The sequence below is a fragment of the Trachemys scripta genome, chromosome 5 (genome assembly GCF_013100865.1).
Source record: "Trachemys scripta elegans isolate TJP31775 chromosome 5, CAS_Tse_1.0, whole genome shotgun sequence".
NCBI classification, from domain to species: Eukaryota; Metazoa; Chordata; order Testudines; family Emydidae; genus Trachemys; species Trachemys scripta.
Window position 1 is genome coordinate 87,384,055 of NC_048302.1, and position 14,073 is coordinate 87,398,127.

Sequence of the window (14,073 nt, forward strand, 5' to 3'; positions counted from 1 at the left end):
TCTGGAAATCTAAGTACACTATGTCCACTGGATCCCCCTTGTCCACATGTTTGTTGACTCCTTCAAAGAACTCTAATAGATTAGTAAGACACGATTTCCCTTTAGAGAAACCATGTGGACTTTTGCCCAACAATTTATATTCTTCTATGTGTCTGACAATTTTATTCTGTACTATTGTTTCAACTAATGTGCCCGGTACTGACGTTAGACTTACCAGTCTGTAATTGCCGGGATCACCTCTAGAGCCCTTTTAAATTATTGGCATTACATTAGCTATCTTCCAGTCACTGTGTGCAGAAGCCGATTTAAAGGACAGGTTACAAACCATAGTTAATAGTTCTGCAACTTCACATTGGGTGAAATCCATCTGGTCCCAGTGACTTGTTACTGTTAAGCTTATCAATTAATTCCAAAATCTCCTCTTTGTCTCTCCTGGAATTGACACCTCCTCATCAATTATTGGGAGTGGACTACATCCACCCTGATTGAACTGGCCCAGTCAGTACTGGTTCTCCACTTGTGAGGTACTCCCTTCTCTTCATGTGTCAGTATATAATGCCTGCATCTGTAATTTTCACTCCATGCATCTGAAGAAGTGGTTTTTTACCCACGAAAGCTTATGCCCAAATAAATCGGTTAGTCTTTAAAGGTGCCACTGGACTCCTTGTTGTTTTTCTGGATACAGACTAACATGGCTACTCCCTGATACTATAAATAAAGTAATCTTGAATTGCACCAAGGATAAAGTTAACAAAACAAGGAGCATTTTATGGCTGTCTAGAGACAGAGCCTCTGCCTGGTGCTTTTCAGTAGTAATGACTTCGGCTTACACAGAGATCACAGAATAAGATCCCCCTTTAATGTACAGAAATTAATTTCTGTTATGTATGCCTAAAAGAATCAAATGTTTGAAAGAGAACGTATTTTTAGCATGAGATTTAGAAGAAGTAATGAATAGGAAAGAGGACACTTTAGTATTTGATTTTCTTTCTGAATATTTACAGGAACCACATCCAGTGAAGAGAGATAAGACTATGTGGTAATTTTCTTACTCTCTTTCAAGGACAGGAAATTCTCCAAAGAGGACCGCCCTATCACTGTGAAAATCTCCACAAAGGAATGCTTATAGCAGGGATTCAAGTATGTAACTTCCCTTCATGTGAATGTCAATTACAAGCACAGACCTCTGCCCTGAATTTACCTCTCTGAATTTAAGATAGACACAATGTAGGTTATAGCAGCAATTATGTAAAGCAAAGACATGATTTCAACTCTGAATCAATAGAATGATAAGGTGAGAACTTGGCACGGAAACACAGTTTTTGAGAGGATTGGTAAACCTCAAAGGATTTCAGGTCAATCTCAATTCACATAACCATCCAGAAGTTTGCATTCTTGTCTAAATCTTAGCCAAATTAACTGAAGCCATTAACGTCCCATAGTGCCAAACCAATTGGTGGGGGGGGGGGGGGGCATGTGAAAGAGAGAATTTCTCTATCACCAAGTTGATGAACTAGGATTGATGTTCCTCCACCTCCTCACTCAGGTATGCACAGGTATTGCTGCCCACCTGCATCCAGATAGTGGATGATCAAACATAACTTGTGTGGTTAAATGGACCGAGATAATGGCAGAAAGTCACACCTGCTTAGATACTCAGAAGGAAATTTGGTCCCACTGAAGTCAATAGAAAAACTCCTTTTAAGAGGAGTCAGTTGATGCCAGTCTTTTCAGACTTTTCCTTCTCTAGGTCTGCATTCTACCTTGGATTTACACACCCTCACTGGAGATTAAACAGGAATTCCACATGGAGAACAAAACAATGGCCCTGTGAGGGTATGATCCAGTAAATTGCTGAGTGCCCTCAACTCTCGCTGATTTTAGTGGAAACTGAATCAGAACCTAAATATTAATTTAGTAATTTCTTTCTTAAATTAAAAATGAACCCTTAATTTAGGGCCAGACTCCAATACCCTTATACAATAGATAGTTGTCTTGCTCTGAGTAGCCCCATTGGAGCCAGTGGGACGACTCTCAGAGTGAGGTATTCAATGTGAGTAAGGGTATCAGAATCTGGCTCTCAGTGAGAAAATGTGCCGGCTGTCTCTCTGGATCTATTGCTTACAAAATGTGCCCGTTTATATACAAATTCCAGTGTTGAGGAATAGACAGATGGATGGGGTGCCTTGTTCTGCACATATTATGACATTTCACATGTACAAACTGCTGTGAACATTGGTGGATGCCTATGAATAGAGCTATTGTAGAGAATGGTATGTGCAATAAAAGAGAAACTGTATCTTATTTGTTCAGATTAAAGAATTGTATTGTAATCTGAAATGTTTGAGAACTGTGCTGTAAGAAAATGCCTATCCATATGTATGAGGTTTTAAAAATTATTTTATTGAGATTCCCAGGAGGTAGAACATTTGTGCTTTGTGGTTCAGATGCAGTTTTCAAAATTACTCCCAAGATCAAAGATTTATTCACTCAGATTTACAAAAATTAGTTTGAAGGCTGAAAATCTACAAATGCCCACATTTTTGCATGGAGTTGGCTTCCTCAGGGCACAAAACTTTTCTGTAGTTACTCCTAGCATTTTTAAATACATTTATTTTAACCAAATAAACTCCATTAATAACTTTCCCCTGGCCAATTTTCTTTCAACGTTTTAATCTCCAAGAGCTGATGTTGAGCACTAAATGTCAAAATCACAAACAGCTCACTATTACTTTGTCATCTGAAAGTGAGATGCAGACAAGGAAAAGATTATGTTCTCTTTACTAGTTTATGGTATTTTCCTGTTGAACCAAAGGCAGAATCTGAAAGGCTGTATATATAATAGTCCCCTGAGATATGTTTAGAATGATTCCAAATTTCCTGTATCGCTATGTTTTCTGGTCACCTAATTCTAAACGCTACCTGCCATTGGTAAGTATCATCATGCATTGCTTTTGATGTCTATTCTTTTCTCAATGCAACAATGTATTTTGAATTAACAATAAGAGATCCATGCCTCTCCTGGCTGGTGAAAGCCAGTGAAGAAAAAGTATACCCACTATTAATGGGAATTGTTAATGCTTCCTGAAGCACACCTATCAACTCCTTGAAACATGAAAAAGTCCAAAAGAAGCCAGTTACTTGACCCTGAAGAACTTTCCAGCTATTATCTTGTCTGGTATCTCATTTTGGCATCTCAAGTGGGCACAGTGTGGTTTGTGAGCAGAAGTTAGAGGAATACAATTAATTTCCCCCCAACCTCCAATTCAGCCCCTGTGAGTGGGCAGTTACACAGCATTGATAAGCTCTCAAAGTCCTGCCCCAGCATGTCCTGTGCCCACTGTAAAAACAGATGAATTTTTGAAAGGTAGCTCTACTTCAGCTCTTCCAAAGTCCAATTAGGAATACGGAGAGAATCTTTCAAGTATATTACAGAGCACAAAATTAATTAGTGCATTAATGAGATGGGAATCACGGAAGACAGGCATGAAAGGGGGGCTGGTAAGTAATTTCTTAACAGCAGGGTATGGTTTTATTTAAGAAGGAAGCCATTTACGTATTCATCTATTTTGAAGAACTGAATGCATCTGAAATGCAGGTGGACTGGCGAAAGAGCAGTAGCAAGGTTCCTCAAGAGCCTTGTTTTGTATGCATTTAGAACCCCATGGACAAAAATGGAAGGCAAATAAAAAGTAAGACCTTTGGGGATTGACTATTTCTATATCCTGCAAAAAGTCGAATGCATTTGAAAAACAATGGGAAAGTATACAAACAAACTGAATCAAGAAACCGATGGACATGAGTTAAGTGACTAAAAGGCAAGGACTAACAAAAATTAATGGGGAAATATGTAAGGGCAAAAGAGGAAAACAAAAAACACAAAGGAAATCTTTGAGTTGTATTCCGTTATCCTCCTCTTGTTTACTTAGGCCCTGACTCCGCAGGCTGGTCCAGGGTGTGTGTGTGTGTGTCAATGCATACATCCACATGGAGTCCCGTCCCGCCCTGTACACTTTAATGCTGCACCACATGGATGCAGGGTGCACGTATTTACTTACAGCATTGGGGCCAGAGGTTGTAAAGACAGATCCTCAGATGGTGTAAATTATCATAGCTCCACTGCAGCTATGCCAATTTACAGCAGCTGAGGATCTGCCCCTAAGTTCTTCAGGGAAGCGACCAGTCTTCTTACAAGCTTAGCATGCTATGGCACATGATGAAAATAACATTTTTTTAAAAAAACATTTACACCTGCATAGTCACATGCTTGTTCCTTCTTACCTGAAGGGTTTTGACTTTGCCTAGGATTTTGTCCTGTGACATTGCTTGGACTGCCTGCTCACACTCTGCTTGCCCATCAGGTATAAAAATACTGTCATGGGAAAAGGCTCGAGTGCCCATAGTATAGTTGGAGGACCTGAAATGCAATTCATATACACAGTACTTAATTTTATAAAGATACCCCAAATGATTCCTGCAGTTTATTCTTACAGTAACTCCACTGGCCTATATCCTTTTCTCTGTTCTCTTCTACCTAGATATTTATACTGTCCTCATCACTGTAGTATCTGAGTGCCCTGCAGTAGTGCATTAAGCAACAGGTCTGACATCTGTCACATATGGTTCATTCTCTCTCACCCACTGCCCAGAGGGAGAACTGTGTGCAGAGTAGAGTGGTTGTTTTGGTAGGATTTTATTGATTTGATTTTTTTAAATACACACATTCTATACTATATATTAAATGCTACTTAATGATATTTCTTTGTATATTGAACATTGTCACATGAACCATTTGGTCAAGAGGAAAAGACCAAGAAATAAAACGGGGACGTTTTTTCCTCATGTATACACACTGACCCTAAAAGAAAGAAATTAACTTTATCAGAAGTGATTAGTAATATTTTGTAAAGCACAAGCAGTTTTAATTGAAAGGAAAAATAATTCATACTTGAACATTCTTCCTGCCCTAGTCTGAAATGGGGTGGTCCATAAGATAGATTTTTGCACACAAGTAGCTTTTATTTCCAAAGAGACCTGTTGAAATTGGAGACAGGCCACATGCTCATAATAAAAACTCTAACCTTATGAAACTCACCTGGTTTTGTTACATTTATCAAAAAGTTTCCAGGTTCTCAAGGAAGTCTGGGCATAGTATTAATTTAGAATTTCACATAAAACCACACAAAACCTGCAGGGGTTTTGTTTTTTTTTTGTTTTGTTTTGTTTTGTTGGGCAAGAGTGAGGTTAAATGCAAAACCAGGTGAACCATGGTGGTATCAATTGAGTTTTACTTTGAGTTTTTCATTTGCCTGAACCAGAAACTTGAAGCAAAATTCAGGGGAAGTGAACCCACCCATAGCATAATCAAAGCCAATCTTCATGCAAAACTGCCAACTTGTCCCCAACCTCTGGCTGCTGGATCATTCATCTAACTGAGCGATCTCATTGACCAGTTACGAATGTTTCATGGACATTGCAAACTCCAAATTCTATCTCAAGGCAGGATCCAGGAATGGAGGAGTAAGGTGGATTATTACACGATCAAGAGAGAGAGGTCTAGTGATTTCAACAGGGAACTAGAAATTAGGTGGTCCTTAATTCTAATCCTGGCTCTGATGAGGATTGCTTCTGTGTTCTTGGGAAAATCACTTAGCCTCTTTACTTTAGTTTTTTCCATCTATAAACTTGGGATAATACAGGAATGTTGAGAAGTTAAATTAATGTTCATGAAAAACACTGAATGTGAACATTGCTATAAGGGTACACTCTAAGTTTTATGATGATGATGGATGTGAACGGTGATAGAGAACATTATGCCAATTTCTTATTTCCCTCTGACAGGTACACTGCAGCCACAGAGCAAACAGCATATTTAAAAAGCCTGCCTTCATGTAGCAACTTGGTAACTAGAATTGTATACAATGAGAAAAGTTAGCCTCACATGAAGACATCACTTACTGTAACACAGAGAGAGGAAGCCAATGCACTCTACTTGCCTACTTCTAAAGAACTGCACTGCTGAAGTCAATTGTCTGAATGGCCAGAAGCCTCTTACATATCAGCATGAACGTAGGATTGCTTTGATACAAAAGATGATACCATCACTTGCTAAGTCACCAAATGCCTGTTCTAGAGGGTAGCAGCTTCTATACAATTCCATGCCACTTGGATTAGTAATATATACTGGAAGACTCTCTTATGTCACTGCTAAATACCACAGAAACATGTGGATTTACATAGAGATGGTATCCAAGGGAACATCATGTTGCTAACAAGTTAATTCTGTGTCTCCTCAATCCACAAGAAAGGGGATTAACAAAAGTGTCCTTATTTGCTTCTTTACAATGCATAAAGAAAACGTGAGTTTTTAAAGAATTTTTTTTATATTAGAAATTCATACCATGACTAGTTTGGAATATTTTATGGCAAGTGGAGAACTAGTAAAATAAAGATATCATAAGAACCAAGTGTGGAAAAATAGCCTGACTGTTTAAAACTTCAAAAAGGAATTGACATTTTGGAGAAAAGATGTTTTTGTTAAAATATTCAATCATCCTGTTCCTTCGAATTAAGATGTGAAGGCAAAAAAATATGCATATTCTGAAAACTTCAACAAGTCTTCCAGGAAAACCAGGGAAAACCAGAATTGACAGTCCTGGTGTTTCTAGAGTAAAACACAAATACAAAACCCTTTACATTGTACAATATAAAATATTAAATGAGTTGCTCCCACCTCCCTCCCCCCTGCTTCGTAATGGTTTTTAAGTTTTCAAAATAGTCATATTCAGCTGTTGAGAAAGTTTGCTGGGAATGTATTTAAAGTAGCCTAATATCATTGCTTAACTCCATGGGCACAATCCTTATATTTTAAAAATTAAAATAAAGATTTACTAATAACCAACTACCACTACATTTTCTGTTCATATCAGATGTTATATTAAAATTTCTTACAGGCAAAGTGCAAAGGGGTTTAAATATATATATATATATATATATATATATATATATACACAGATTCTTTTAAAACCCAATAAATCATTAATAAAACTTTTTGGGGGGGCAGGGGAGCCCAACTCATTAAACCGTTTCCCCCCATGTAGACAAATCAAAACTGAAGCAACTCATATTTTTATTAAAATTAATATTTGAACAGCACATTGCATTTGAAATAATCAAATGTAGAGCAGTTCAATATTTCATAACACTTTTACCAAGAAAACAAATACAACAGTTCATTTATGCCATTCACCTATTATAGATAAAATAATTCCATGGCCTTCCCCTGTTTACCTAATAAAGTTACATGCATCCCTGTTTAGGAATCTGTAGCAGAGATTCTATTAAAAAAATCTTTTTAAAAAACAAATCCAACCCTTCTTTGAATGTCTGATATTGCATCATTAAGGAACAAGAGAGTGCTGCAGAACCACACTTCCCTAGAGATCCTCAGGAAACTAGCACCTGGTGTCTTTCTACAGACCACCACCAAATGGTCCCATGGACCACAATTTGAGAACCTCTGCTCTAGAAAAAGTCTGGACCCAGTTGGGCCAACTTCTGAAGCCACGTGATGCAAAATGTTTTTGATATGAAACCCAGAGAAATTTGGTAGTGTTGACTGAATTTCCCCTATGACTAATTTGGACTTGTTTGAACTGGAAACACAGGGAGGCAGTTTATGGGCTCACACAATCCATAACCAAAAAAACTGTGCACGTGAAACATTACGAACAGAAACCACCATCCTTTTCACAAATCTAACATGAAGCAGCTAAGGGGAACGTGGACAGTATTGCTCAAAGCAGAGCTAATGGGCATTTTCATTTAGTATTTACTTGTGTCAATTGAGATGAGTGCTGGATTAAGGACACATCACCCAGTCCATATACTGTGCTTTAAGGGCCCGCCCCCACCCACGTTTTTCTAGTAGCAGCATCATTCAGTGACCATTGACTTTGTTTCTCAGCCACCCACCGGGGACATGCACTGTCTCCTCCATTTTTTTTCCATCACCATTTTTTCCCCAGAGAGAAGTTTTTAGACTCCACATTTTTAATTAAACCAGGTCACGTTTATCCCCAATTCATCCCTGTTAATTTTAAGGATATTCACACAGCAAATTAAAAGATAATGGTAACATTTCAAGCACTAAAAGGGTGTGATGAATTGTTTTCAGAATCAGGATTTGTATACGTCCTTGCTTTACCTGCAAATCAGATAACAATTAAGCAATATTGATCTCTCAGTTACAGCTGTGCAAATCCATCAGCCTTCCATACATTTGTACAAGTTTAATTTAAGGCTTTCCTTGAAGACAATGATTTGCATTGATCTTTTTGGGAGCCTGCAAAATCATCAATTACAGATGCAGACACATGAGAAGGGAAGAGCCCAATCTGATTCTCAGAGTTCAGGTTGAATTTGAAGGGCTGTTGGTTAGATTTTATTTTATTTTTTAATTTGTAAGCTGAACAAGCTCCAAATTACTGGAACACAATACAACATGGAGCCCCAAAATGCCATTTCTATAAAGCCACTTTTCATACCTGAACTGCAGTTTAAGCATGGTTTAAATACGGTTTGTCTGGCCCCGGGACCAACCATGGTATAATCAGGTTAAAAACTGTGTTCTGGCCTAAATTTCTACTTGGGTAGAACACCTATATATAGAACACCTGTATTTTCTATAAGTGAACGTAAACTGTACAGAAAGGGCCTATGTTTTACTCACTTTCAGCTTACAGTTCTTTTCAAAGCCTTCCAACTGCATGTTCAATAGATCATATTATAAAAGTTCTTCTTTCATGCCTTATTCCTATGATGTTCTTTCTTCAGAAAGACTAGATTTTTTAAGATGTGGTATAAGAGGTATAATTGTGTTTCATTCACTATCACTACTAGTCTTGTCCATGAAGATTTGCTCAACAGTCATTGTACCAAAAAAAAAAAAAAAACCAACCACCATCACCCAAACCCTCCTCTCAACATGCTTCTATAGACAGGGCTGGCTCCAGGGTTTTGGCCTCCCCAAGCAGTCAAACAAACAAACAAAAAAGCTGCGATCGCGATCTGCGGCGGCAATTCGGTGGGAGGTCCTTCGCTCCGAGCAGGACTGAGGGACCGTCCGCCGAATTGCCGCCAAACAGATGGACGTGCCGCCCCTCTCCAAAGTGGCCGCCCCAAGCACCTGCTTGGTAAGCTGGTGCCTGGAGCCGGTCCTGTCTATAGACTACATTTCAGAAACCCTCCTTCCCCTCAACTAAAAGGCATGCCAGAATAGCTTTTTATAGTTGAATCTGTGACCTTGACAATCCTGACCACATTTAGAGGCATCAGTCTGTTCCATACTCTAATACCGCCTCCAGAAAACTTGGGTCAGCTATAGCAGCAATTTATTAACATTTCAGTTGGTAATATTGAGTTGATGACACTTCAGAGCCTGTTCGTACTGAAAATAATTGACTCATGATCTAACTCATTTGTGGAAAACTGACTGGATTAACTGAATTATGGATGTGCTGTAGTAAAATACAAAGCACTTTTAGAGAATTCTTAAAACAAGTTATCTTCAAAGATCAGTAGTGGCATGGAATATTGTTTCATTTTCACTTCCAGTACGTAGCTTTTCAAAGTCAGTTTTCTAGTGATCAAAACAAAGTTAACTTTCACTCTCTCTTTTGTTTGGGTTCTCATTGCCACACACCCAGTGTCCTCAGATCTCTGAAAATACATTGCAATTATTTTCCTTTGGTGACTAAGAGGAATGTTGAGGTTTTTTGTAAAACTAAAAACACATATTTCAGCTTCTATTTCTTATGATTGTTAAAATATAATTTTCACAAGAAAGAAAAACTTGAAAGTAAAAAGAAGAGATTTTTAGTGGTTGCTGAAACAGCCCATTTTGAGCTCTCAACTGTTGAGAGAGCTGGATGGAATTTAAAAACATCCAATTAGTCTAATACTTTACAAAATTATTTTTAGAAAATACATAGTGGTATCAAAATGAAAGGTAAAATAAGGTGAAACATATTTGGTATAATGTAACTAGAAATGGATCAGGTGGGTGGTGCTTGAATCCGGATTAGGTTTAAACTAGGATTTTGATGTTAGAGTCCAAACTGACACCAAGGTTTGGGTTCAATAGTGCAGAAATCTTGGCCATCTTGAATAGTGGAAAGAATGTAGGATCACATGTTATAATGAGATTTCTGCAATATTTAGCTGCATTTGACTTAGATTTGGAAGTCACCGCCACCCAAATCTACAGAAATAAGGCTGCTAGTTCTGCTAGAGATCTGATGGGAAAACAGAAAATAATTCAGTTAACATAAAGCAGTGGCTTCAACAAAGGTCTTTTGTCATTATGTTCCCTAAAAGTAGAAAAGGGCCATGGAGTAAGGTAGAACAGTAAATTACTGTACTAGACTTTCACTTCAGGAAATCTGAATTCAAATTCTCTAACAGCTAGTCTCCCATGTGTACATATCATAATATGGGATGTTTGCAAGCAGTCTTTTCTGGATAGAGGCCCATTACTAGAAATTCAAGTGTGTTGCAAGAGAAATCAGGATTAAGGGATGAAATTCACTCCCCTCCAGAGGGCCAGCACAAGACCTATCCATCCGTTAGGTCTCACTTAAGCCCTCAAAACTAATGGGCCAGTTACAGGACAAATGTCTGTGCTGTGATCACCTCTCAAGAAGTCTGCCCCTCAGCAGTGTCTGGTGAGCCCCTGAGCTATTTATTGCATCATTTTCAGAAGCACTAATGAACTTAAAGTTTAGCTCTTCAGTACCCACATTTAGAGAAAACGAACATAAGTGATAGTTGGGAGGAAAAAGCACAACCCTAAATTTGTTACAATAGTAAAAAAAAAAACAAAAAACAAACAAACAAAAAAAAACACCACACCCACCCCAGGAAACTGATTTTTCTCCATTTTTGATACACCGTGTCCAGGTTGGGCTGTGACATTTGGTGAATGATGTATGTGGCCTGATCAAAAGGGAAAGACGATCAGTTGACGTGTACAACACAAATATATTAAGAAAGACTAGTTTATATTCAATGACAACTATATCATCAATAGCTCCTGCCTCTGCAAATAAGAGAATCCTTTTGTTAAGAGAAAATCTTAGAGTTACTTGTTTCAACTGTACATAGTTTGAATCATCCAGCAGTTAAACAGAAAGGCAGCTCCCAGAAAGGCAGATTCAAACTAGAATCACATAGATATTTCTAATTAAACTTTTATTTTATTTTATTCGTTATTGTATTAAGCAGGGATGGACTTGATAGCTATTTTACATCTCTACGTTTTTATGTGGTTCTGTTAAAAATGTATTTTACTAAGCAGAGCCTACTAAAGAAACACTGGACATCTATATTAAAACTTTGGAGACCCTTCCACTAAAGTAGGCATTATGCTGACTAGTCTCATGTTGCTAGAAACACAAATATGAAAGAACCTTCACATCTTGAATGTGCAGCATTAAACACTTGGGGGCAAATTCTTCAATGGGGCGCACATACACATGCAACTGAGGATACAATTTAGCAAATGTAAAGATACAATTGCTGGACTTTTGCTGGAGCAATGGAGAAGAAAGGAATGTTATGATTCTTGTAGAATTGTCTTAATACCCCTGGGTTCTGGGTAAAGGTTGGAAGCTTGGCTTGGCTTGTTTAGCCTAACCAAAAGAAGGCTGAGGGGAGATATGATTGCGCTCTATAAATGTATCAGAGGGATAAATACCAAGGAGAGAGAGGAATTATTTAAGTTCAGTACCAATGTGGACACAAGAAAAAATGGATATAAACTGGCCATCAGGAAGTTTAGACTTGAAATTAGATGAAGATTTCTAACCGTCAGAGGGTGAAGTTCTGGAACAGCCTTCCCAGGGGAGCAGTGGGGGCAAAAGACATATCTGGCTTCAAGACTAAGCTTGATAAGTTTATGGAGGGGGTGGTATAATGGGATAGCCTAACTTTTGGCAATTAATTGGTGTTTGACTATTAGTGGTAAATATGCCCAATGGCCTGTGATGGGATGTTAGATGGGGTGGGATCTGAGTTACTACAGAGAATTCTTTCCTGGGTGTCTGGCTGGTGAGTCTCTCCCACATGCTCAGGGTTTAGCTAATCTCCATATTTGGGGTCGGGAAGGAATTTTCCTCCAGTGCAGATTGGCAGAGGCCCTGGGGGGTTTTCGCTTTCCTCTGCAGCTTGGGGCCTGGGTCACTTGCTGGAAGATTCTCTGCACCTTGAAGTCTTTAAACCATGATTTGAGAACCTCAATGGCTCAGACATAGGTTTGATACAGGAGTGGGTGGGTGAGATTCTGTGGCCTGCGTTGTGCAGGAGGTCAGACTAGATAATCATAATGGTCCCTTCTGACCTTAAAGTCTATGATTCTATGAGATGGACCAAAGCCACAGAATGTGGATCTGGATTTTTGAACACCCCAAAGTTCAAAGGTGTTCAGATGCAGGATTTTGATTTGGTCCCATAGAGAGGAAGAGTGACCAGCTGTGAAACTGCAATCACAATTTGGATTTTAAACACATCTGAACTTTGCACTTTTTCAGATTCAGGATTTTGGTACAAGCCCATCATTAATATTAAGAAGGAATATTCCTGTAGACCAAAAGAGCTTTGTGCTGCATGGTTTCAAACTTGTGAAGAGCTGAAGCAAGTCTCAAATTCAGTTTTTGTTGAGGAACTTTGCCGTGGCCAAGAAACTGGAAATCACTTAACAAGTTGTTCATTGCAGAATGGCACCATGACATGAACTTACTAACCAAGGAAATATAATATTCTGTTCAAGATAAAAGTCAGAAGATTTTGAGAGGTGTTTTGCTCTGTATCCCTATGATTAATGCTGTCCTACACTAGTTGTGTATACCTAATGGTCCCGATGTGTAATAATAGACTGATATGTTTGATTATCTATATCTTGGATCATTTACAGACTCTTTCTCACTTTTTTCTTATCTTCAGTTTTATTTTGTGGAGGAAAAAATGTTTGGTGCTTAAAAACGAAAAGTTTTATCAAAAGGAAATACTGTGTCCCCAATCTTACAAAATTCCAGTTCCATGCATTGTTATAGTACAGTACAGAAAGCTCACACCACCAATTATGCCCATTTAGTGTTTTATAAATGTATCTCCCATTCCCACACTGAGGAGTTCAGAGATAGAAGCGAAAAAAAAATACAGATAAAAAAAGGAAATGTTTTGCTCTTCTCTGCTTGGAGTTTTGTGGATGTGGGGGTTGGTTTGGGGTGTTGTGGGATTTTTTTTTGAGCCAATCTTATGACTGCTACTCTTTTTAGAAATGCTAGTAGAAATGAACAAGTATCATTACAGAACAACAGCTTATTTATTAGTATTATCGGATTATTTTTAACGCTCTACATTCACAAAGCAAGTGTAAGTTTGCAGTAGGGTCCTATTTAGTTAGCTATTCCTCCACTTATATTGTGACCATCACCATACTATTGGAGTGCATTTGCATGATAACATGCCCCAGGAGAGTTACATGTGCATGTGAGATAGTTTCCCATTACTGAATGTTTTGTAAGAAGGCTGACTCCAACTACTTTTCCCCAGAAATGTCCCCAAGATGGCAGAGATGAAAAAGAGATAAAATGTATTTTCTAGTAATTCTAGACATGTATCAATACTGTAAGGGAAGAAAAGGTATTCTGATTCTGAGTTATACCTTTATAGCTTTTTCCCCATCATCTTATGCAGTGCAGGTATATGAGCTTTAGTTCTAAATTATGGTCAAATAGGGAATATTACACACATTGCAATAGTTGCCTGTCAGAACAGTGTTTCCATAGCATGTTATTTCATTGCACTCACAGACCCATAAATATGTCCTTACAAGCTGAACAGGCAGAGGGGAAATGTTTAATATGTTATTTGCATCAATCACGTTTAATAATGTAAACTTAGGGCCCAGTTCTGCTCTCAGTTCCATGGATGCATCTGCCTCTGCCTTCAAGCCTAGTTTGTACCTGTGTATCTGAGGGCAGAACTAATCCCAGAGATGCTAACCCTGCAAAG

At 38.3% G+C, this 14,073-nt stretch overlaps 1 protein-coding gene across 4 annotated transcripts in view; it reads right to left on the reverse strand.

Annotated features, from left to right (window-relative positions):
- CRACD (capping protein inhibiting regulator of actin dynamics) overlaps positions 1–14,073 on the reverse strand; it is a 221,209-nt gene that overhangs the window by 39,120 nt on the left and 168,016 nt on the right. For 3 of the 4 annotated variants that reach the window (XM_034772261.1, XM_034772262.1, XM_034772260.1), the window contains one exon: positions 4,282–4,417. In XM_034772261.1, the coding sequence (XP_034628152.1) occupies positions 4,282–4,417 (136 nt within the window). Of the gene's footprint in view, positions 1–4,281; positions 4,418–14,073 lie in introns of those variants that run through there. The other variant, XM_034772263.1, reaches the window with a different exon arrangement.